General features: G+C 48.1%; 2 protein-coding genes and 1 long non-coding RNA gene across 4 annotated transcripts in view; 1 reads left to right on the top strand and 2 right to left on the bottom strand.

Annotated features, from left to right (window-relative positions):
• Window positions 1-20410, bottom strand: part of CFAP77 (cilia and flagella associated protein 77) — a 160779-nt gene extending 140369 nt beyond the window's left edge. The window contains exon 1 of one of the 2 annotated variants that reach the window (XM_024252098.3): window positions 19974-20410. In XM_024252098.3, the coding sequence (XP_024107866.1) occupies window positions 19974-20168 (195 nt within the window). In that variant the 5' untranslated portion in view covers window positions 20169-20410. The remainder of the gene's footprint in view (window positions 1-19973) is intronic. The other variant, XM_054520761.2, reaches the window with a different exon arrangement.
• LOC129048032 (uncharacterized) lies at window positions 14534-19123 on the bottom strand. Its single transcript, XR_008510033.2, has 3 exons — window positions 18619-19123; window positions 17166-17307; window positions 14534-14662 (listed from the first exon to the last, which is right to left on the bottom strand). It is a non-coding gene; the product is annotated as an uncharacterized LOC129048032 (long non-coding RNA).
• A 310-nt stretch (window positions 20411-20720) lies between the features above and the next one.
• Window positions 20721-24500, top strand: part of TTF1 (transcription termination factor 1) — a 32607-nt gene continuing 28827 nt past the window's right edge. The window contains 2 exon segments of the mRNA XM_002820317.6: window positions 20721-20810; window positions 23434-23634. The gene's annotated coding sequence lies outside the window, so the exon portion shown is untranslated.

Raw genomic sequence — 24500 nt, 5'->3', positions numbered from 1 at the left:
TCTAAAACTCTTTTTGTAGGGGATAAACGTAACTATCTTCAGGCTACGATTTGGAATGTTCCTTACTAGTTTATTATGAGATCTAATGCTTGCAAAAATCTTAGGAAGGAGAAATGAGGAGATTGGATCAAAACAGAGGACTGAAGCTATTCGTCTACTTTTTCTCCCCCCATCCCACAAATGCCACGAAAGGACAGAGAAAGTATTTTCCAAAAGGCAAAATATCCAAAATAGTGTAGAAAATAAGAAAGAGAGCTCTATCACCGAACCAGAAATTTTAAAAAATTTATGAATGATAGAAATTAGACAGAATCAGACAAACAGAAAAGCAAAACCAGAGGAAACCACCAACAGAAATAAGTGTAGGTAGATGATGGCCATGGAGCCAGGGAGTGCCCAGGAGACCGCCAAGTGCAGACCCCCTGTACCAGAGAAAAGAGGGCTCTGGGGCAGCAGTCGTGGACTATCTGGGGAGCTGCTTTGGAAGCAGTTGGGTTAACTGAACCTCTTCCCCTCCAAGGTTAACTGAGCCTCTCACCAAGCAGAAAGCAATGGTGGCATTTGCATTCAGACTAAAGCAATGATCATGAAAAGCAGAGACTTTTTTTTTTGAGACAGAGTCTTGCTCTGTCGCCTAGGCTGGAGTGCAGTGACGCGATCTCGGCTCACTGTCCGCCTCCCGGGTTCACGCCATTCTCCTGCCTCAGCCTCCTAAGTAGCTGGGACTACAGGCGCCCGCGACCACGCCCGGCTAATTTTTTTTTTTTTTTTTTTTTTTTTTGTATTTAGTTAGTAGAGACGGCGTTTCGCCGTGTTAGCCAGGATGGTCTCAATCTCCTGACCTTGTGATCCACCCGCCTTGGCCTCCCAAAGTGCTGGGATTACAGGCATGAGCCACCGCGCCCGGCCTTTTTTTTTTTTTTTTTTTTTTTTGAGTTGAAGTCTCGTTCTGTCACCTGGGCTAGAGTGCAGTGGTGCGATCTTGGCTCACTGCAACCTCTGCCTCCTGAGTTCAAGCGATTCTCCTGCCTCAGCCTCCCAAGTAGCTGGGACTACAGGCACCGCCACCACCCCTGGCTAATTTTTGTATTTTTAGTAGAGACAGGGTTTCACCATGTTGGCCAGGCTGGTCTCAAATTCCTGACCTCGTGATCTGCCCACCTTGGCCTCCCAAAGTGCTGGGATTACAGGTGTGAGCCACCGTGCCTGGCCGGAAAGGAGAGATTAAAGGTACCCTCATGTAGCTCTTTATTCCCATACTCGGAAGAAAAACCACTAGTTTATCTCACTTTCCAATCTAGCCTGCCTCTCCCCCGCAATCTCTAGCAGTGAGAGAAAAAACATCCACAGGCAAATATTTAGGGAATGGCAAATAAAAATATAATACCCAACCAAGAATAGGCAAACATTTGAGAAAAACCATTATCATGAAAGAAAGAAAACAAGACAGAGGTCCCCAGTTCAACATGCAGGGTGACACTCTAGTGATTACCTTGTTACTCTTACCAAAACTCAGGGACTGGAGACCAGGACCCAAGCCCAAAGCAGTCACATGTGAATGAGATATGACAGAAGCCAATGGTCAGAGAGGGCCTGGTGGGACCCTGACCAACACCATCGCAGCCTGGTGATGCCAATGTAAACAGAGCAGGGGAGTCTTCAAAGTGCTGACTGTGCCCTGAAGGCCTTGGGACCTGGGTGTGTTCCCTAGTCTCAAAACCCAGACTATGGATGGCAAGAGAATGGCCCCTACCTCTGCACCTCCCCAGCTGTTTGGAAGGAACCTCATTTCCAGGGTAATCTAGGTGTGTTTTTCCCTTGCAGGGTGTTTGTTTGTTTGTTTGTTTTTTGAGACGGAGTCTCGCTCTGTTGCTCAGGCTGGAGTGCAATGGTGCAATCTTGGCTCACTACAACCTCTGCCTCCCGGGTTCAAGTGATTCTCCTGTCTCAGCCTCCCAAGTAGCTGGGATTACAGGTGTCCACCACCATGCCCAGCTAATTTTTTGTATTTTTAGTAGAGACGAGGTTTTGCCATGTTGGCCAGGTTAATTTGGAACTCCTGACCTCAAGCGATCCGCCTGCCTCGGCCTCCCAAAGTGCTGGGATTACAGGTGTGAGCCACTGTGCCCGGCTCCTTGCAGTTATTAAGAATCTAATGCTCTGGCCAGGTGCAGTGGCTTACACCTGTAATCCCAGCGCTTTGAGAAGCCAATGCGGGAGGATTGCTTGAGCCCAGGAGTTTGAGACCAGACTGGGTAACACTGGGAGACCCACGTCTCTACGAAAAAAAAAAAAAAACTTAAAAATTAGCTGGGCATGACGACACATGCCCCAGTGGTCCCAGCTATGCAAGAGGCTGAGGTGGGAGAATCACTTGAGCCAGGAGGTCAAGGCTGCAGTGAGCTATGATTGTACCACTGAACTCCAGCCTGGGTGACAAAGCAAGACTCTGTCTCTGAAAAAAAAAAAAAAAAAAGAATCTAATGCTCAACAAACTTGAGCCATGGGGTCAATGGACAATGTTAGAGGTTGAACTCTGTCTCTTCAAAATTCATACGCTGAAGTCCTAACTCCTAGTACCTGAGAATGTGGCTTCATTTGGTAATAGGGTCATTGGCAAGATAATTTGTTAATTATGAGGTGATACTGCAGGAGACAGTTGTCCCTATAAAAGGAGGAAATTTGGACATAGACACCTTTACAGGCAGAATGTCATGGGAACATGAGGCCATCTACAAACCAGGAGAGAGGCCTGGAATAGATCCTTCCCTCACGGCTCTCAGGAGGAACCAGGCCTTTGGCCTCCAGAACTCTGAGAGAATAAATACCTGGTTGTTGGTTTTTTTTGTTTGTTTGTTTTGGGTTTTTTTTGTTTTTTAAGATAGAGTCTCACTCTGTTGCTCAGGCTGGAGTGCAGTTGCGTGATCTCGGCTCACTGCAACCTCCGCCTCCCGGGTTCAAGCGATTATCGTGCCTCAGCCTCCCACGTAGCTGGGATTGCACCGTACCCAGCCAAAATATCTGTTTTTAAGCCACTTGATGTGTGGTCATTCATTAGGCGGCCCTAATACAGAGGGCAAAGCCGCTAGACCCGAGAAGGACTGGAGAAGTCTTAGTGGGGTGGGTGGGACATAGGATGGGCTGGGCACGGCGGGAATTGCTGGATGGCCAAGGAGGGAATGGTCAGGGTGAAAAAGCAGAGTGTTGGTGCTGAGAAAGAAGTCGTGAGTGGGCTGCAGGAACAGCTAATTACCTTATTGCAGGAAACAAAAACTTCTTCACCCAGATACAGGAGAGAAGAATCGGGGCTTTTTGTGCTCTGGGGAAGCCGGTTCTGGCCCAAATCTGGCCAAGGCTGGCCCACCTGTGTCTTAAAATGCATTCTCTCCAGCCCAGAAATAACTCAGCTGCAGGCTTCTTATATGGATAAATTCATCCTGTTATTAGGCAGTGTCTTCTTTATATTTAGATTAATAACCACATAATGATCACCTTTGCTGATTTAGATGGTGTCATTTTAAGGAATTACGGTTGAGATCCATCTTCTCTTTCTCCATTCCCTCTGCCCTCCCTGAATTATTCCTGAGGAAGAAACCAATTAATAGTAGCTTGACTGCTGTAATGCAGGCTGCTCGACAATGTAGCGATGCCTAATGGAGTTTTAATTTCCCCATGGTGAGTCAATATTTGCTTTAAGAAAGAAAAATGTCACCATAAACCACTGCCCCAAATGAATTCGGTAGCACAGAGGGTGAGAGAGTCTTCTTTTTTAGGCAAACAGTGATGGAAAGTGGGTACGGGGGCGGCGGAATCTCACTCTGCACAAACAAGGTTGCCTCAGGTTCCACTGCTGCTTTAGACGATGATGGTTAATAAATATTTTGCTTTGCAAATGTGGATGACTGTCAGAAACTCACCCACAGTTTAAAGGGTCTGAAGCAAAGTCATTATAATATAGAAGAGGAACAATTTATTCCAGCCTTTTAATAACTGGCGGGGAACGGGGTGGGGGTGGGGTGGGGGGGGGAATGTGACATTAGGCCTCCCTGTTTGAAGACGTTACTGTTGTTTCTCATTTCCCCCAACTTGGGTTGCAAGTGGAAACAGGATCCTACTTTTAAAAAAATGTATTAGACTTTTCGGGATCATGCAAGGAAATAAAGTTCTGCAATCCTCTCTCTCATAATAAGTCTGTCCAAAAATGATGTTGCTCATTCTGTTGAAAGATAGTTTCATTTCTTAACTCAAAATTGGTATGAAAAATTTGCCTTGCCAAATGAACATTGTATACTGAACTTGTCAAATCCTTTCTCCTGACACAAATAAAAGATAACATTGGGTGGCAGCATGTAAAACAGCTCTGACAAGATAGCAAAGGGAGACAAAGAAATATACATATTTTGATTCTCTCTGTTTTAGAAGCTGGGGGAGGCGGGCGGGGGTCTCAGCAGAATGACTGGCCGGCTTGTGAATGCTTCAGGTAACAATTGAACAAGTCACTTTCATGTAGATTTTCAATGGTATAATGACCCGGTTTCCAATTAGCCAAAACATGACAAAATCTCAACTTTTATAGCAGCAAAAGCTGCCAGGGAGAGGGCCGTCTGAGTGACAAGGCTCTTCATTCAAAAGTTTACGGGCACACCGTGTGGCTGTAATTACTAGTTCTAACACAGTGGGAAATTATTCCGTGTGTGCTTAAAAATAAATAAGGTAAATGATCACCCTTTCATTAGATCTGTACCCATATCATGTAAGTGACTTTTTTTTCCTATTAAAATTGTTGATTGAAGGCCGTTAGCTGTTTATCAGCTCAAAATTACATTTCTGCTCTCTTAGGGGCTGCTGCCTTTAAAAATCACACTCGGCGCCTAGTTAGTAACAAGAAAAGACTCCTAAAACTGCAATTTCGGGCGGGGGGGAAACACAAGCAAGAAACCCAGATTGCACCTTCACATCCCCAAAGGCATCACGCTTCTTTGTTCTGCTAAGAAAAATTAACCTCAATCTCAGCTCGGGGTCCCTAGATTGATTACCATAGTCATTTAAATACTGTAATCTCATTTTCAGCATGGGGATAAGGAGGGGGGAGCATTGAGAGAGGGGATTGGGGAGCAAGGCTGGAGAGAAAGAGAGCAAAGGAGTGGGGGAGGAGAAAACAGAATAAATTATCTGACAAAGGGAATCGGGCCTTTCTGCTCACAGAGCCTATTTCGGATCCTTCCACTTGATTGGAAAAGTTGATGAAGTTTAAATGAAGCAGAATTAGAACCTCAGGCCGCTGAGTATTGACGGGGGCGAAGCAAGAATGTGCAATTCAATAGCCCAGATTTCGGCAGAAAACAAGGGAAAGGCCTAAATGGTATAATCTTCAATCGAACCTAACATCCACACTGACAAGGCAGGGTAATGAGTTAGGCCAGATCAGGCCTGTTGGTTAAAGAAATTAATCCCTCCCGCCGCCCTGAGACGGGCTTTGATGCCTATTGTGTGGGCCCCAGTCCCAGTCTATCTAAATGCTAACTAACTGTGAGGGTGAGCGGGACTGTGCTTTTCATTGCTGGCGCTAATCTGATAACAATTTGCTCTCTCTGATTAGGGAGGTGGGGAGAAGAAGGGAGCCGTGGCTGGGAGAGGAGGAGGGGACGCCTTTCCTTTGAAAAGGGGGAGGCCGCTCTGCTCAGCCTTGATGGAGGTTTTGCCCCCAGCCATACTGGCTCCCTGGCCGGCAGATGCGCACGTTTGGAATAACCTGAAATCCGACATCCGTGGGAAACCCGGTATCTATGCGTCTTTATCCCGAGTCTCTTCTTTAAACTTTCAAGTGGTGACACCCAAAGTGAAGGCTCCTTGAGCGGTCCTCACCTGATCCCAGCGTCCCTTTCCCAGGAACCTCCCTCTGCCGCCTTCTTGGTAGCGTTCTCCCTCCAGACTTCCCCTGAAGATGTACCCAAGCTCATGGCCGCCAATTTCTCACCTCATCTAGCCATTGTCTACACCTGTCCCTCCTCTTCTCAGCCCTCCAGCAATTCCACAGGTCTTTCTGGACCAGGCCAGGCTAGGGCTGCTCCCTCTTCCTAACTCTTTTTTTTTTTGAGATGGAGTCTCGCTCTGTTGCCCAGGCTGGAGTGCAGTGCACGACGATCTCGGCTCACTGCAACTTCTGCCTCCCTGGGTTCAAGCAATTCTCCTGCCTCAGCCTCCTGAGTAGCTGGGACTACAGGCACCCGCCACCATGCCGGCTAATTTTTGTATTTTTAGTAGAGACAGGGTTTCACCATGTTAGCCAAGATGGTCTCTATCTCCTGACCTCATGACCTGCCTGCCTCTGCCTCCCAAAGTGCTGGGATTACAGGCGTGAGCCACTGCGCCCGACCTCCTAACTCTTTTTTTAACAGCCATGGATGTCTTGGCTGCATTGGTTTCAGCCTTGTGCAGTCAACTTCTGGCCGTAGGTGCACGTGTGTGATGCGACTTTTCTGCTCAACTAGACTGTAAGGTCCTTGGAGAACAGAAAACACATCCCCAGATGAGCTTGACCCTTCAGATAGATACAGACGCAGGTGATAAGGACATGGATTAACTGGATTCTTCTCTCCCATCAGGACAAAGGGGTCTCCCAGGGTAACGGGCAGTGTGGCGTAACACGTAGGAAGCATGACAAGCTATGGACTCACTCAGGACACACTGCCAGCCCCAATCCTGCCATTTACTCTTCATGTGGCCTTGGGCATGTTTCTGAGCCTTTCTGGGCTCAAGACACGGAGCTTCCAGAGTTGAGATAATATATGTAAAAGATCTGGCACTTGGCCAGGTACTCAACAAGTGATGGCCACTGATGTCACTAAGTTCTTTGGATCTGCACAGCGGTTACAACCTCAGGCTTTGGGATGACAGACCTGGTTGGAAGCCTGGCTCCTCTAGGCATGAGCTGGCTGACTCTGGGCAATTTGTGTGACCTCTATAAGTCTCGGCTTCCCCATCTGTAAAATGGGAATGATAGTCATCCTGTCTCAGGATTGTTGCAAAGATGTAAGGGAGAGGCACAGTGCCCGGCACACAGTGAGCACATTGCACAGAGGGCAGCTGCTGTCAGTGGACACACTGGAGTGTCAGCTGATCAAATGGTCTACAGCCAGGAGCCTCCTGGAAACCCAGACTCCAGGCTCAGCCTCCTCCTCATCCTCCCACTCCAGGAGAAGTCAGGCCCGTGAGCAACCCGCGAGGTGATCCTGGGAAGATCTCCCCAAGAAGCAAGCTGCTGCCTAAGAAAAGACAGAGCTTTCAGGTTCGCCCAACAGGCGCTTTCCTTTTAGAAGAGGAGTTTTTAAAAGACTTGCTTAAACCTCCGAATTTATGCCCCCTGGGTGCCTACAGAGACAGCAAAATCTTCAGTGATGGTTTGTAAAGGTTTTGGAGGCAGCGCGAAGCCCAACACTCAGCCCTAAGGGTCCCCCCGGAATTGCTCCAGCAGGTTCCCTCGAACGACTTGGTGAAAATACAGAGCGCGGAGGACTTGGGCTTATGTAACTTACAAAAAGTAAACAAATCATAGTCACTAACCCTAAACCAGCCTGGAGGCACACGTCCTGCCATCTGTGCCCGGCCTGGTTGGGGACCAGGATGTAACTAACATGTCCATCCCAGCTGTCACATCGCAGCAGGCTACTGCTGGGAGTGTATCCCTTTGTCGGCCTGTTGTCACCTTCAGTGGAGGGAAGGAGGTGTGGTTGCTGCAGCCTCTTGTTGGTTTCTGGACCTGTCTCTCAGCCCTTTGTGTATTCCCCCTGCTTTGACCCCTGCAGGTGTCCCTGGCCTCTGACTTCCTGCCCAGCCTCACCTCAGTGCTGCCTTTCCCTGCTGTTTCACTGCAGCCCCCGGCCCTCTTTCCCCAAAGCTCCAGGTTCCTCCTTGCTTTGGGTCTTCTCGTAAAATCTCTTATTTTGCCTGGAATAGTCTCGTCCCATTGCTCACCTGAACACGGACACATACACACTCTACTTCCAGTACCTCTTCATTGACCAGGACCCCTCAGCTCGAAGGGCTGGGCTAAAATGTAGCATCCGTGGTATCCTCCAGGTGGGGCTTCCCTAGCCTCTGAGCACCCTGCACTCCTCCGCAATGTGTATCCCTGAGTGAGGAGTCCTTGGCTTACTGTCTGTCTTCTGCAGGGCCTTGAAAGCCACCTGCTGGGCTGGGCACAGTAGCTCACGGCTGTAATCCCAGCACTTTGGGAGGCCGAGGCAGGCGGATCACCTGAGGTTGGGAGTTCAAGACCAGTCTGGCCAACATGGTGAAACCTCCTCTCTACTAAAAATACAAAAATTAGCTGGGCATGGTCGTGCGAGCCTGTAATCCCAGCTACTGGGGAGGCTGAGGCAGGAGAATCACTTGAACCTGGGTGGCGGAGGTTGCAATGAGCTGAGATTGTGCCATTGCACTCCAGCCTGGGCAACAAGAGTGAAACTCCGTCTCAAAAAAAAAAAAAAAAAGAAGCCACCTGCTGGCAGGGACTAAGGCTGTCTTATCCACTGAGGTGTGCCCAAGGCCCAGCACACATAACAGCTCCTCAATAAACATTTTGCAAATGGTCAAATGAGCAAATGAAGGATGGGAGAGAAGCCATTCAGGTGTACAGAATCAAGGCTTAGAGACACCTAGTGACTCATTCAAGGTTTCAGAGCCAATGAGAGTGTGCAGTAGACTGTGAACTCCTCACGGCGGTGCCAGCGCCCGGTGTGCCTGGTCCAGGGGAACTGTGCAATGCTTAGTGAAGAAATGAATGAATGACTGAATGCCACGAAGCCTGGAGAAGAACCCAGGATTCTCAAGTCTAATAGTCTAGTGTGCATCCCTCCAAACTCCAGCCCTGCTGAACACGCTATCCCTTTTCCTGGGAAGCTTTTTCTCTTTCCAAAGTTGATTTACCATGAAACTAGTGAAGTTTAGCTTCAGGGTCACTCTCCAGCACATTCCAAGGCCTTGGACTTAATTTTCAAAATTATTTGTAATTCTGTATTATGTTTCTTAAAGGGGGATCCCAAAATTGCATAAACTTTAAGCCCGGCAAAACCTGGATCTCCCCCTGCCCCCACCTCTTCAGTTCCCCCCCACATACTTGCTAATCTTTGTGTCAAGACTCAGCCCAAGGCCGGGCACAGTGGCTCACGCCTGTAATCCCGTCACTTTGGGAGGCTAAGCCAGGTGGATCACCTAAGGTCAGGAGTTTGAGGCCAGCTTGGCCAAAATGGTGAAACAAGCCCCGTCTCTACTAAAAATACAAAAATCAGCTGGGTATGGTGGCAGGCGCCTGTGATTCCAGCTACTTGGGAGGCTGAGGCAGGAGATTCACTTGAACCCAGGAGGTGGAGGTTGCAGTGAGCCGAGATCACGCCACTGCACTCCAGCCTGGGTGACAAAGCAAGACTCTGTCTCAAAAAAAAAAAAAAAAAAAAGACACAAGCCAAGCCATCAGCCTATGAGAGCTTTCCTCATCTCCTTTCGTCCAGGTGAAGATGGAGCTGCCCTCAGTGCTGGCATGGATCCCGTCCAGATGGCTGTGGCCACGTCTTTACCACTTTGCTGTTGATTTTCATCTATGTCTGCTTCTGCCTGCTAGATTGTAAGCTCTTCAAGGACAAAGCCTATATCCAGGTGGGTTTACCCCTGTATCCTTGGTGCCTGGTACTGTGCCTGGTACACATTATGTGCTCAAAAAGTGTTAATTAAAGCAGTGAGTGAATGAATGATAGAATCATAGAGTTGTTGTTCTGTTCTTTTTTTTTTTTGAGACGGAGTCTCGCTCTGTCACCCAGGCTACAGGCTGGAGTGCAATGGCATGATCTCGGCTCACTGCAACCTCCACCTCCTGGGTTCAAGCAATAAGCAATTCTCCTGCCTCAGCCTCCCGAGTACCTAGGATTACAGGTGTGCACCACCATGCCCAGATAATTTTTTTTTTTTTTTTGTATTTTTAGTAGAGACAGGGTTTTACCATGTTGGCCAGGCTGGTCTCGAACTCCTGACCTTCAGGTGATTCGCCCACCTCGGCCTCCCAAAGTGCTGGGATTACAGGCATGTCCATTCTTGCTGAAAACACCTTGCACATTCCAGGTGATGTGCCTTTGCTCTAGGTGTCCCCTTCCTGTCCTGTTCCCCTAGTGGAATCTAGTCCATCCTACAGGCCCAGCCCAACCTCATCAGCTGTCTGCGCTGCCTGGAAAGCCCCGATACTGCTCCTGCCTCAATCCTTAAACGTGGCATTCTGGCCTCTCATCACCTCTCCTTCCACCTTTTTTTTTTTTTTTTGTCAAGGTCTTGCTCTGTCATACAGGCTAGAGTGCAGTGGTGTGATCATAGCTCACTGTAGCCTCAACCTCCTGGCCTCAGGTGATCCTTCTGCCTCAGTTTCCTGAGTAGCTGAGACTACAGGTGCGCACTATCACACCCGCCTAATTTTTTTAAATTTTGTGGATGCCAGGTCCCATGATGTTGCCCAGGCTGGTTTCGAACTCCTGGGCTCAAGCAATCCTCCTGCCTCAGCCTCCCAAAATACTGGGATTACAGGTGTGAGTCACTGCCCCCAGCCACCCACTTTTAATAACTTATGAGTTTTAATGTGCAAAGTCTGGTTCTCTCTGATCAGACTACAACTTCTTGGACACAAAGTCTTCAACCTCTTGTGTTTCCTCCGGTCCCTTGCACATTGTAGGTGTTCGATAAATATTTGCTCATTGGCTGATGGGTTCGTTAGCAGTCTTAAATGCATACGAAGGGAAAAAAAAGCCAATATCTTGGCTCTTAAAGATCTCCTGGGAAGCAGATGGAGAATATAAATGCGATTCTACATAATGGGGATATTATGATGGCATTTTAATGGGGTGGCATGGCCAAATTCACTATTGTCCAGTAAAATTAACGAATAAAGCTGCCAGTAAATTTTCTAATTCCCTCAACAGAAATGCTGTGGCTGAAAGATCACCTCTCTCGTTGCCTTTTTGGGTGTCCCATCTTTGTGGGAAGCTGTGGCATCCGAGCTTTGGCTCCCTGGGGCTGCTTCTCTGATGCCACGGCACGGCTTAGACGCTGTGCTATTGGTTACAAACAGCCAGCCACCTGGCAGCGGTGTGGCCTCTCACTAATGCCATACATACCTTGAAATCAAAGAGTTCTGAGCCTCCACTTTCATTCTTCTGCACAAACACAAAAGATTTCGATCCACACAAAGAAATTTATCTTGTATGCTTCTGAGTTCGCTGGTCTCCCAAATATGTATTGTTTGGTCCATATAAAAGATCAAAAATCCCTCTTTTTGGCTCATTATGTGTTTTCCACAATCCTTTTGGTGGCCATTCTCCCTCCTGTGTGCTACTCATGTTGACCTTTCTGTTCATTGACCCATGTCTGTCAGTTTCTTGCCCGAACCCTGATGTGCCTTTAAATGATTGGGTGGAAAAATACAGCTGTTTTCTTTATAAAGCACATTTATTTGCTTCCCTGAAATGCTGTATTTAGTGCCACAATGAGAGCATAGAGTCTGTGATGGGGCCCTGGCCCACTGTGAGCTGAATTTCTGGTGTACTAAATCAATTTTGTTTTAAATCTTAGATTAGTTCACGCTGAGGAAAACAAAACCAAACCAAACAAAATCCTTGGAAGTTGGTGCACCAGGGAAACAAAGCTTGTCTACTGGTCAGTGATTACTCAACAATCAGCCCCTTTGCTAATTAGTTTATCTAATGAATTATTGAGCCACACTGTATGGATTGATGGAAATGCTTTTTATTTTTTTAAACGACAACATGGGTGAGGCTAGAGATTGACAAGTCTCAGACAAAAGCGAGCAAACTCATGTAAGCTACATCACTCGGGAAAGGAAACGGATTTAATGGGGGGGATTTTAAATAGCCATAAAATGTATAAGAGGAAGACAATCGGAAGCAAACAAGGGATAGAGAAGCAATTGAAACCAAACCAGCTCATTTCTAGAGTCTTTGCGTTAGGTTTCAAGAGACCATGAACCACGGGTGAAGGACAAGGAAGTTCCCCCGTCTCCTTCATGTCTCCTGGTTTTTGGGGCTTCTCAGCCTTGGCACTACTGACATTTGGGGCCAGAGGATTCCTTGTTTTGGGGTGGGGGGGGGCTGTCCTGTGTATAGCAGGATGCTGAGCAGCATCTCTGTCCTCTGCCCACCAGATGCCCCCAGCACCCCCTCCCCAGCTGTAATAACCAAAAATGTCTCCAGACATGGCCCAGTGTTCCCTGGGGAGCACAACTGCCCCCCCTCAATTAAGAACTCCTGGCCTCGTTCCACTTTGCCATAATCTCTTCCATCATATAGTATCTCATTTGAATCCAACCACGTTACAACCTTGAGATGTAGGTAGGGTAGGTCTTAGTACCCAAACTCTATAAATAAGGAAACCCAGGCTGAGAAATTAAGCCACTTGCCCAAGAACCCTCAAGGGTAAGCTCGGCATGAGTGCTAGAAATTGGATGGTTTCACTCGCAACTAGGGCACACCCATCTGCCCCAGGGCACATGGCCACAGGAAACACGAGATGAGGTGGGTGACAGTATTTTTCAGTGAGAGCAGAAAGGGGGAAAAATGTAAGCACTTAGGTGGATTTGTCTCATTCTCCATTTCTTCATAAGTTCAGACATTTAACGTTGACTTAAAGTCAGTTGCTGAGAACAATAAGGTAGCTTTGAGAAACATAAATATTTGGACTCGGGATAATGGAAAATAACAAAATGCTCACTTATTAAGCTCTTTCCTGGGCACTGAATCCTCAAAACTCTCCCATGCTGGGGTGCTAACTATTACCATTCCATTTTAAAGTAGGGGAAACTGAGGATTAAAGGGTAAGTAGTCTCATGGGTGGCAGAGCCAGTAAGTGGCTGAGACAGAACTCACTCTAGGATCTGCTGGCTCCAACCTGGCATCTATACCACACTGCTGGCCTTCCTCTCTGCTGAAGTAGGTGCAATTTTCTATCTGCCTGGGCAACCAACCTATTTCGATATCTTTTGTGGTTGTGTGAAAAGAAAAACTGCGGCCAGGCATGGTGGCTCACGCCTGTAATCCCAGCAATTTGGGAGGCCGAGGCGGGCGGATCACGAGGTCAGGGGTTCGAGACCAGCCTGGCCAACATGGTGAAAGCTCGTTTCTACTAAAAATACAAAAATTAGCTGGGCATGGTGGCGGGCACCTGTAATCCCAGCTACTCGGGAGGCTGAGGCAAGAGAATTGCTTAAACCTGGGAGGCGGAGGTTGCAGTGAGCCAAGACTGCGCCAGTGCACTCCAGCCTGGGCGAAAGAGTGAGACTCCGTCTCAAAAAAAAAAATAAAGAAAAGAAAAAAGAAAACAAAAGCTGCAGTCTGGAATCATTTTAACAGCCCTCCTCATTTATACTGTGGTCTTCACATACTGATGCAGGAGCTTCAAGGAAGATTCCAAGGACAATTTTATTTAAAGTTGAATCATTACCAATGACCAACAAATGCTGGCATTTAAAAAAACTAATACAAAAGATCAGCCGGGCACGGTGGCTCACACCTGTAATCCCAGAACTTTGGGAAGCTGAAGCAGACAGATCACTTGAGGTCAGGAGTTCGGACCAGCCTGGCCAACATGGTGAAACCCTGTCTCTACTAAAAATACAAAAAGTAGCCAGACATGGTGGTGTACACCTGTAATCCCAGCTACTTGGGTGGCTGAGGCAGGAGAATCACTTGAACCCCGGAGGTGGAGGCTGCTGTGAGCAAGATTGCACCACTGCACTCCAGCCTGGGCAACAGAGTGAGATTCTGTCTCAAAAAAAAAAAAAAAAGGCTGGGTGTGGTGGTTCATGCCTGTAATCCCAGCACTTTGGGAGCCTGAGGCAGGCAGATCACCTGAGGTCGGGAGTTCGAGACCAGCCTGACCAAAATGGAGAAACCCTGTCTCTATTTAAAAAAATACAAAATTAGCTGGGCGTGATGGCGCATGCCTGTAATCCCAGCTACTAGGGAGGCTGAGGCAGGAGAATCCCTTGAACCGGGGAGATGGAGGTTGTGGTGAGCCAAGATCGTGCCATTGCACTCCAGCCTGGGCAACAAGAGCCAAACTTTGTCTCAAAAAAAAAACAAAAAAACAAATATCAGATAAGAAGCACTCAACAGTTACAGCATATCAACAGTTATAGCATATGCCAAAAATCAACCAGACACTGGATGAGTGTGACTGTGTGCCTCCCTTGTTTTTGCCCAGCCAACCTGAGATTCTTGAGGCAGGAGTGAGAGCCCAGCAGACGAGTCTAAGGTTTAACACAGCCCAGGTCTCAGGGACCACTGCAAAGCCCTCAGCACACTGTCCTACTCAAAGGGATTCACTCAGCCCAAAGTCCTATGCCTGGTTACAATGTTCATTGTCTGTGACACATTTACAAGCATTACACACACACACAGAGAGAATTAACACCCCAAAGCTAGCAAACTCCAAGCATAGCTAACATGTTGGTGGTCTCCATTGTTAGCATTTGATATAAAATACATTTAATTATCTTGATGTTTTTATTAAACTTTAAATATAAAGATGCATTTTCTTAAAAGGCTGTTTGAATCAGACATTTCACGAGACCGCCAATGCTCCTGAAGACCACAGAACAGTTTGCAAAGCACTGCAATAGAAAACGGGGTTTTGAAATTTCGTCCGCAGGGTCAGTTGTAAATGAAGAAAACTTTGTCTTTCAAAATAAAGAACAAGCAGGCAGGATTATACAGTGAGCAACGCTTGAGCCTGGAACGCTCTGGAAGGTGTGAGAAGAGACCTCTGATTAGTTCACCCCAGCCTCAGAATTTTTCCTGGAGGAACAGCCTTCCTGCCATGCCCCCGCAGTGTTCTGAGAGCCACCTAATAGGAAAGTGCTGAGTTCAACAGGAGGAACCTGAGTGTTGAGGTCTGTGCTTAATTATAATTAACGCTTCAAAGCCAAAGCACACCTTCTTCAGAGGGACAAAGAGGACAGCAGGCTCCTCCGGCAGGGCAGCAGCTGCCCCAGGGTGGTGACGAGCCAGTGAAGGGGGCAGCTCGGCTTTCTGAAATGGCCACGGGGCTGAGCAGGGGGGTTAGTTTCCTGCCTCAGCCCGACTCACTGAAGGATGTACCTGGGCACCCAGAAGTGGGAGACTTTGGTTTAAAAAGAAGAAAAAAGGAAAAAAGGGCCACGATGGAGAGAGTTGCAAGGATGGATCAACCCACGGCACTCTCTAGAAAAATGAAACTGACCCACTGGCCCTCCAAGACGGGGCCATTAGGATGGGCAGCTCATTTTTTAATCCCTTCCCAAGGTTTTATTTTCTCCTATTACATTGTAATTGAATGTAAACGGACTGGAGCAATCAGGGGTATATTCTCTTCAACAATAAAGCTGCGTGTAACATTTTCAGATTGTACTCAAATGTAATAAAAATACTGACCCACGCCGGGATATTTGTACAACTGGGCTTTTGTCTGCCTGCCTTCTTTGTGTTGGTCTCTCTCTGTGCCTTTATGTTTGCCAGCATCAATATTTATTAGAGATGTTAAGCTATTAGTGGGCATGGTGTGTTTGCCTAATTTTGTAGAGCATCCAATTTGAACACACTGGCTCTAAATAAACGCTTCCTCGTGATGATAATGATAATGATCCCAGCGGCAGCACCGGGTCTTGTAAACTAGGACTCAACTTGGGATGAAAACCTACAAGCATTTAGGAGCTGAGGAGGGCGGAATGGAGCTGAATGACTTTCCCAACTCTGCTTTTTCACTTTTCAAGTTCCGGTTCCAGGTCCCCGAGACCTGCCCAGAGCTTCCTTCCCACGAATCTGAACTCTTCTGGGCAATGCAGCTCACTTGAAAATTTATGGGGGTGGGGACCCATCACAATGCCTGTCTTATTTGTGCATACATGCGTGTGTGTGTGTGTGTGTGTGTGTATGTGAGAGAGAGAGAGAGAGAGAATACGAGCTAACATTTCCCAAGAGCTTTCCTTACGGCAGGTGCTGTGCTAAGCTGCCTGCCTCTTCGCGTTCATCTCTATCTGTACATTTATAAATGTGTGCATGTATCCCATCTCCCCAGCTAAATAGTAAATGGTTAACTCCTGTGAAATTCAGCAATGCTGAATTCTAAACTTGTTTCTATGCCCCCAGGAAAGCTTAGGATGGCACTGGGCACTTGGTAAACCTTCAACAAATATTTCTTGGCTGTCAACAAGTCCTAAGAAATCAGTAGAGCTCACTTTGGAAGGAACATTGAATGAAATGATATTGGAATCTGATTCATCTGTGAACACTTTTTGACTGCCTGCTATACATGATGTTACCAATCTGGATTGTCATTGGTTAATTAATCATATGTTGTAGCCAAAAGAATGTGGGGCTGGCAGCCAGGAGACCTGAGTCTCATCCCACTTCTGCCACCAGGTGAGGATAGCACTTCGGATGAGTCTGTTCCCCTCACTGGGCCTTGATCTCCTCAAAAAAGGAGGTGGACTTGATGTCTGTAACATGCCTTCCAGCCCCAAGTGTTGTGTCTGCTCTATGACTCTATTTTACAAATGCATGCACTTCTTATTGGTTACATAAAACCCCACAGAAAAACAACGTCAATAATAAATTATGAAAAAATCGGGGGCTACGATCATTTGCACTTTCTAAGGGTGCTCGATTCCATAAATTCCACCCCCGTACATAGGCAGCCTCTCCAGGGCGATGGAAGATCCAAGGCTGTCAGGGGAGCAAACCAAGCAGTCTATCCCTATATTGTATTGACAGGTTATCAGCTGAGTTCCGACGGCAGGAAAGGTGCAACCCTGACAGGTTTTGTGAAGGAGTCTTGAAGGCTGTTGTAGCAGGATTCTATGTGGAGTCACAGAATTCTGGGGAAATGAGAACCAAGCAGGGAGAAGCTTGGTTCTTTCTCTATTTAATTTTATTCTTCCCAGAGAGTCACATTTGAAGGAAAACTGGCTAACTGCACATCACTGTCTACACTAGAGTTGAAACCCTTTCTAATGGAAAATATTTACATCTTTTGTGGCCACGTAAGACACTGACTTGATTCAATCACTCCTATTAAATAACCAGTTGACTTGGTTTTAAATGAGGTAAATGGTTGTTGAGCATTTGTAGATAAAATACCTGCTTGGATGTCTCAGTTTTTCACTTTTCACTTGGTTACAGTGGCATCTTGCAGACGTATTCTTGAATAACTGATGTGTATACATCTTGGTAAATTTTATGGATGTGAAATAACACTGTTGAGTTTGTTCAGTCAGTGTTTCTACATTTTAAATGAAAAAAAAATGCTGATTCTGTTCATTGGAGAAAACAACCCATGAAACAACCCTCCAATACGGTAGAATAAATGCCTATTTCTAAGGTGCTATAGTCTTCCAATATAGATGCACACTTTCAGGTTCAGACTTAGACAAAACCAAAATATACTTTAGTTCTAATCACCCTCCTAAAGACACCACGGCAGAGTGCACTTCCAACCTCTACCATACATAGCAGGAAGGCATACACTATTACGGGAAGCTGAAAATCTATGATGGTGAAACTGACATGCCACAGTGAAGAAATCCACAAGCCAAGCTCAGCAGACATTTCCATAACATGAAAAGAAAAAAAACTTAAAGCTCCACAACCTCACATATTTTCCATTTTCTCTTTTTCTTTAGTCAAAAACACCAAAGTTGTTTCATAATTTTTTTAAAAAAAACTAATACAGGAAGCTGTTTGGAGTGGTAAAAATAATGCTGGGCTAGGAGTTAGCAAACGAAGCTGCAAACCCAATCTCTGCCAAAACCTTGAGCAAAAAAAAAAAAAAAAAACACACACACACACACAAAAAAACAACAGAGGTGGCTTCAGTGTGCTCATTTGCAAAAAGGGTCCGGAAAAGATAACACTCAAGGTTCCCTTTTGTGGCGTTTCTCTGCCAACTTTTATTTATGTCAGGTTTTGACCTCTAAAGTTATAAGATATTCTAATATTATATATGGTAAATACTGAAAAGGACGTCATCTTAACTGCTCCAGAAAAGGCCTTACAGACCCTGAAGAACCCACGAAGGAAAGCCAGAGGTAAAGGCTGCCCCCTGGCTGTCCCTGATGGAAGAAGAGAACCCCAAGCTCCGTCATCAGAGAGCACGAGCCTGGACGTGTGGCCCTGCTGCTCCAGCATGGTCACCAGGGGCCAGGGCAGACCTGCTCTGCATCTCGTGCCCTGAAGACAGAACCCCAGTCGTGGGTGAGTCACCTCCTGTACATTTTCTGACCCTAAGCTTGGGTTCAGAAATCAGGGATTGAATTGGTCCTAGAAGCTGTTCAGCTAGTGCCATCCAGAGGCCAAATGTTGTCCTTGATATAGCTGGGTGGGGTGGGGGAAGCAAAAGGAAAAAGGAAAAGAAGGGGGAAATTTACATATATGTACATACATTTTACACATATGTACCTGTATATTATACATATGCATACATGTATGCATGATAGATGTAAACTGTATGTATATGGGTGCATACACAAATGCATATGCATGTATGTGTGTGTATGTACATATTGCTCAGCGTGGGCACCACACACTAACTCACCATGGAGAATAACTCCATATGCCCTCACTTTACACTTCAGTAGGAAGAAGTTGGCTCACTACTAACTACTGGAACAAAAGCAACGACCTAACCTTAACGCAGGTAGTCAGAGGTGGCGGACGTGATTCTCTCCTTCAACCAAGAATAATGAGCCCCACCTGCCTGTCCTGCCTGTCCACTCAGAGTGGCTCTTCTCACCTAGAAGTAAGTGAAGGACCTTGTTCCACTTTGAGAGGACTAAGAAAGGGGCCTATTCGATGGAAAGGCACGAGTGTGGTAAGCCAGCCTCCCCCAGGTGCAGCCTGCGCCTGGGCAGTATCCTTCCTCCTCTGCAGGACCGAGTTTAGGGAAGGCAAGAGGAGGGAGTCAATGTTTTGCCAGGAGCCAATTAACTCAGTTAATTCTAGTACGGGTTCCCTTTTCCCCAAACAAAAACAAACCGCCACCACCACCTCTGGGCTCTACTCAGCGCCTGGCGGTCACACAAATAATTGTTGTTGAATCCATGGTTACCACCTGCGCCTTCCACTCCCGCACTTGGGACGCGGGGCGCATTTTTAAAGGCGCACTGCCCTCCAGCGGCGCAAGATAAATTCGCCTCGAGGCTTGCTCCCCGACGCCAAGCCTCAGCCTGACTTCTCCAGCGGCCCCCGGGAAGGTGTGGCCGCCACAGCAGTGTTGGTTTCCCATCAGCGGGAAGCGAGGCTAAAGGTGGGAAGGAGGGAAGTGCAATGGAAGGGAAAGTGATCAGCCCGAAACCGCAGCTCCCTCATTCTTGTCTGCGGAGCCTCCCAGGCCAAAGATTGTGCTTTTTTTCTCTTAGGGTTGTAATTTGGGTATGAAATTAGTATGATCGGATGGAAATGAACATTCGACGTGATGCTTCCAGGACAGACACGGAGCCACCGCTGCATAGACGTACCCCAGGCGTGCAGGGGAACGGGAGAGGAGGCCTTTACCCTGCGAGGGCTGGCAGCCACGACTTAGGCTGGGCGTGTGCGACCTATCTGTCACCCTGTGGGTTCACTCTGTGGGAAACCACAGCAGCCCCCATTGCAGCCTTACCCCATGTCAGGCGCTGTCCCGGGGTCCCGCAGAAATTACCCTATTCAATCTTCCCAATCAGTCCCTTTAGTGGTGCCATTATCATCCCACTGCGAGGATGGGGAAACCGAGGCTCAGAGAGGCGACGCGACCTGCACGGGGGTCCAGGCCTGTCTGGACCAGAGCAGGAGCTTCTCACGCTGCGCTCGGACCCCAGGCCGCGGGGCCAGGGCGCTGCGGGTGGGGACCCCAGGCGGCGCGGGTGCCCGGAGCCGGCGACAGCGAAAGCGCGGTGGGCGTGGGGTGCTCACCTTGACGATGAGCGGGTTCTGAAACATGGAGTCCCGCACGACCCCCAGCCGCTCGTTCTCCATGCCGGGACGGATGTCCGCCACGGTCAGGGGCCGCCGCGGGGGCGGGCAGACCTGGCTGACCGTGCGGCGCACAGGCTGCTGCTGCTTCCTCCATCGCGCGAGGTCCGGGCCGGAGCTCCTGGCCTCTGGCATCCTTGGGGTTGCCGGGGAGCCGGCCGGCGGGCTGGGTTGGGCGCGCTTCCCCAAGTCGGGCACAGCCGGGATCTCCGAAGTGCCTGCCGGGCGGCCCGGACCGCACCACTGGGATCCTGAGGGGGAAACTCAGATGCCAGGACCCCTCTGGAGCCAGGCGCGCCCCGCTCGCGCGGGCACCTCATTGCAAAGAGCCCCGGAGCCCTGCAGGAGCCCCGCGGGATCCTCAGGGCGTCTCCTGGGCCCCGCGTTGCGGACTGGGAGAGGAAAGAAAACCAAGACCACCCCTGGAGGACGAATGCAACGGCCCGTCTCCTTGGCGACGGGACGCCAACAGAGCCCGGCTCGGCTTGTACTTTTCTTTCAAGAAACTCTTGGTGGCTACCAGTGTGGACTTGTTTGGAGTTTTCCTGAATCGATGCAGGAGAACCGAGAATCTCCAGTGGGTTGCGTTCAAAGCGGCGTGGCTCTTAGAGGGTCATTTACACTTGTCTTCCAAGTCGAAGACTCCATCCTCCGCTCACCCCCATTCCACTCACAACCCCTCCCCACCTCTGCTCTTTGCGCCACACACACACCTGAGACAGAGCACGAAATGCATTCCAAGCCTGATGCTGATGCTGACCCACTGGGAGGACTCGGGTGAGTCACCCTCTTGGATCCTAAGGGCTTTTTTTCTTTTTTTCCTGTGAGATGGGTGACAAGGAAAAGCTAGAGTTGGATTAGATCAATGGTTCCCAAATTTAAGCAACGGAATGAAGGGAAATTGAAAAATATAGATTTGGGCTGGGCTCAGTGGCTCACCCATGTAATCCCATTGCTTTGGGAAGCCTAGGAGGGAGGATGGCCTGAGCCCAGGAGTTTGAGACCAGCATGGGCAACATGGTGAGGTCTCATCTCTACCAAAAATTTAAAAAAATTAGCCAGGTGTGGTGGCACATACCTGTGGTCCCAGCTATGGGGGAGGCTGAGGCAGGAGGATCGCTTGAGGAGGTTGAGACTACAATGAGCCGTGTTTCGGCAACTACATTCCAGTCTGGACGACAGAATGAGACCATGTGCCAAAAAAAGAATAAAGAAGATTCACAGGACTCACCCCAGACTCACTGAATCAGAATATCCGGAAATGGCATCTGAGGCTCTCCTTTTTTTTTTTTTTTTTAAGAGACAGAGTCTTGCTCTGATAATGACATGAGCCACCTCACCAGGCCAGATGCTGCATTTTTTAAAATCCCCTTACCCACCCACCCCCAACTTGGTGAAAAAGTTCAAACCTACAGAAAAGTTGAAAGTCAAAAGAAGAATACAATGAAAATACATATAGGCTTCACCTAGATTCGGTTAGATTTTGAAGGGAAGGGGAGGGTTAAAGAAAGAGTGGCGGCTCTACAGCAAATTCAGACTTTATGTCCAGTATGAGACCTACAGAGGTGGAAGACCAGCTTAATGCCAGTGCCTACCGCTGCTTACAGGCTGGGGAAATTATAGGCCTGGGCGGGGAGGGGCCCGCGGGTATGGCCTGCTGCCCGGGAAGATGTTGATAAGGTATTCCCATGATGAGGCAGTTTGGCCCTTGTTCTGGTGGAATGTGATGTTCCTGTCACTTTCTCCCAGCAGAATATGATAAGAGGCAGGCTGTTTCTCACTGCCTGAACCCCCGTGGAATGTTTCACTTTAACCAAGGTCTGCAAAATGGCAGGGGGCTTACAAAATGGTGCAGTTTGGACTAACAGATTCACCCGTCCCCAGCACTGGCCACATTTTCTTGCTCTCTCTCTCTGTGAGTGTGTGAGCATGCACATACACACATTACAGAATCACCTGAAAAATATCTGTCAACACCATATTTAACCCTAGGTACTTCATCATGTAGCAAGGACATTCCCATGTATAACTACAATGTCATTATCATGTCCGAAGATTTTAATGTGATCAATAGTGTTTAATATAAAATCCATTGCAAAGTTGAGAATCTGCATTTTAAAAAAGAAAAGCTTCCCAGGTGATTGGTGCAGTTGGAGGAGGATTGGAAACCACTAACCTGGATGATATCTAATCTCTCCTCTAGCGCCAGCCTTTTGTGGGTTCATTCATGCATCACTAGCACCACAAGGCTCTGGGTAAGTGGGGTCACCACAGAACACATGACACCAATGATGAACCTGGACTTCAAGGCCTTACATATCAACAGTGGACAACACCACATTTACAGACTTCTCCAGACGGAGCTCCAACTGCACATCCACATCCCAGAGCAGCCCTTGCATGGCAACATGAGCGCATATATAGGCTCATCGTTTCTCCAATCTGCTTCCCTTCCAGACTTTCACGGAAGCATAGGTTGTGCATATTTTAGTCAAAGCCACTTGGCAGATCACATATAAGTCAGGTGGAACAGTGAGGGGCAAGATAGTGGAGTAGTAGAAAGAGCATAGGTCTGATTTCCGGCTGGCCCATTTAAGTCACCTTGGACAAGTTACTGTAAACCCAGGTTTCTCATCCATAAGGTGGGGCTAATAATACCTCATTACAAGGATTAAGTGAGAAAACTTGTTGCCTATATCGTATATGTTCACTATCCAAAAAGGTTAAACGTTTGGTTGGTAAATATAATGGCCTCGAATTGATGGCCAGGTTAAAGCTGCCCTTTTAGCTAAGTCTCTTCAGGATTCCGTTGAAATGGGAAGACTGGGATAGATCTCCAAAGCTCCTGCTAACTCTAAGCTTCTGAGACTTCATCCAAGCTTAACATCCATCAGCCTCTGCACCAGATAGCCCCTGCAGACCTCTGACTTCATCTCCCACCCCCTCCCCTGCAGTCACATGCATTCACTTAGGCTGGGCGTGTGCGACCTGTCTGTCACCGTGTGGGTTCACTGTGTGGTTTCACTCTGTGCTCCAGCTGCTCTGGCCTGGTCCCAGGTCCTCCAGCAACCAAGTTCAGGACTTTTGCACTCACTTCCAGCCTGGAACACTCTTCTGCCTAGATTTTTTGCCTGCCCTTTCCATTTAGAACTCAGTTCAAATGTCACTCCTCAGTGAGCCCTCTCTTACATCTAAAGTAGCACCCACTGTCCCCTAGTCACTCTCCATCACGTTACCCTATTTTATTTTCCTTACAAGATAATCTGAAATTATCTTAGTTGATTTGTCATCTGTCTTCCCAATTTGTTCCTGTAGTTCACCAAAAACTGGAATAAATGGAATGCAAGCATGCATTAGTACGTCAACGAAGGGCGATTCTGTCCTACTTTCTTCGTTTTAGGAGCACGCTCTACCCCATCTGACCTCTAAAGGACCCAGAAGGAAAATGGGTAGGCAACTGTGCGCGCCTCCATGGCCTAGCAGCGGCCTTGTTACCATGGCAGCGTGACGCCGAGGGGGCCGGAAGGCGACGCATTACTACTTCCGCTTCCTCAACAGCAGTACTTCCGGGTTGGGAGAAAGGTGGCAGCGCTTTCGGAGGGTAAGTTGAAAGCGTCTTTGTTGTTTCTGTTTTTCAAAATGCGCACGTAAAAACCCAGCGTGGGGTGGTGGGTTTCCCCTTCTTCTGGGAGACCCGCCTTTTGGCCAGAGGTCTCCAGGCCGCGGTGTTCGCCCCACGCCTTATCTCGGGGAAACTGAGGCTCGGGTCTTTTTTTTTTATTTTTTTTTTAAAGATGGAGTCTTGCCCTTGTCGCCCAGGCTGGAGTGCGGTAGCGCTATCTCGGCTCACTGCAACCTCCGCCTCCTAGGTTCAAGCGATTCTCCTATCTCAGCCTCCCGAGTAGCTGGGATTATAGGCGCCGGCCACCACGCCTAGCTAATTTTTGTATTTTTAGTAGAGACAGGGTTTCATCATGTTGGCCGGGCTGGTCTCGAACTCCTGACCTCAGGTGATCCACCCGCCTCGGCCTCCCAAAGTGCTAGGATTACAGGCGTGAGCCACCGCGCCCGGCCGAGGCTTGGGTCTTTGGGAGTGAGAAGATACAGAATTCACATCTAATTAGTTCCTCCCGTCTCAGCCCCGGAGCGCCCACCCGGGAGCAGAGCGGGGTCTCTCTCGCACCCTAAAGGCGGTGAGAGAATCCGGGACCAGGTTTGGGCACGTACCTGCAGGGCGGGAAGTGTGTGTTCTGAGTAAGGGGGGATAAATGCATATCCGTTCTTTCGATATGTATCGAGCACTGACTGGGGAGCCATTTGGGAGCAAGATGGCCAGGATTCCAGCCCTCAAGAAGCCGATCATATTATAACTGCCAAAAGTGCGATGGGAAGCAGCTGGTTGTTGGGAAACACTGTTCACCAGGAAGATGAGACCTGCTAAGGAGTTAGAGAGGTCCTCTTGAGAAA

Source organism: Pongo abelii, chromosome 13, assembly GCF_028885655.2.
Source record: "Pongo abelii isolate AG06213 chromosome 13, NHGRI_mPonAbe1-v2.0_pri, whole genome shotgun sequence".
Lineage (NCBI taxonomy): Eukaryota > Metazoa > Chordata > Mammalia > Primates > Hominidae > Pongo > Pongo abelii.
The sequence above is the reverse complement of the archived record's forward strand: the minus strand, read 5'-3'. Positions and strand labels throughout refer to the sequence as shown.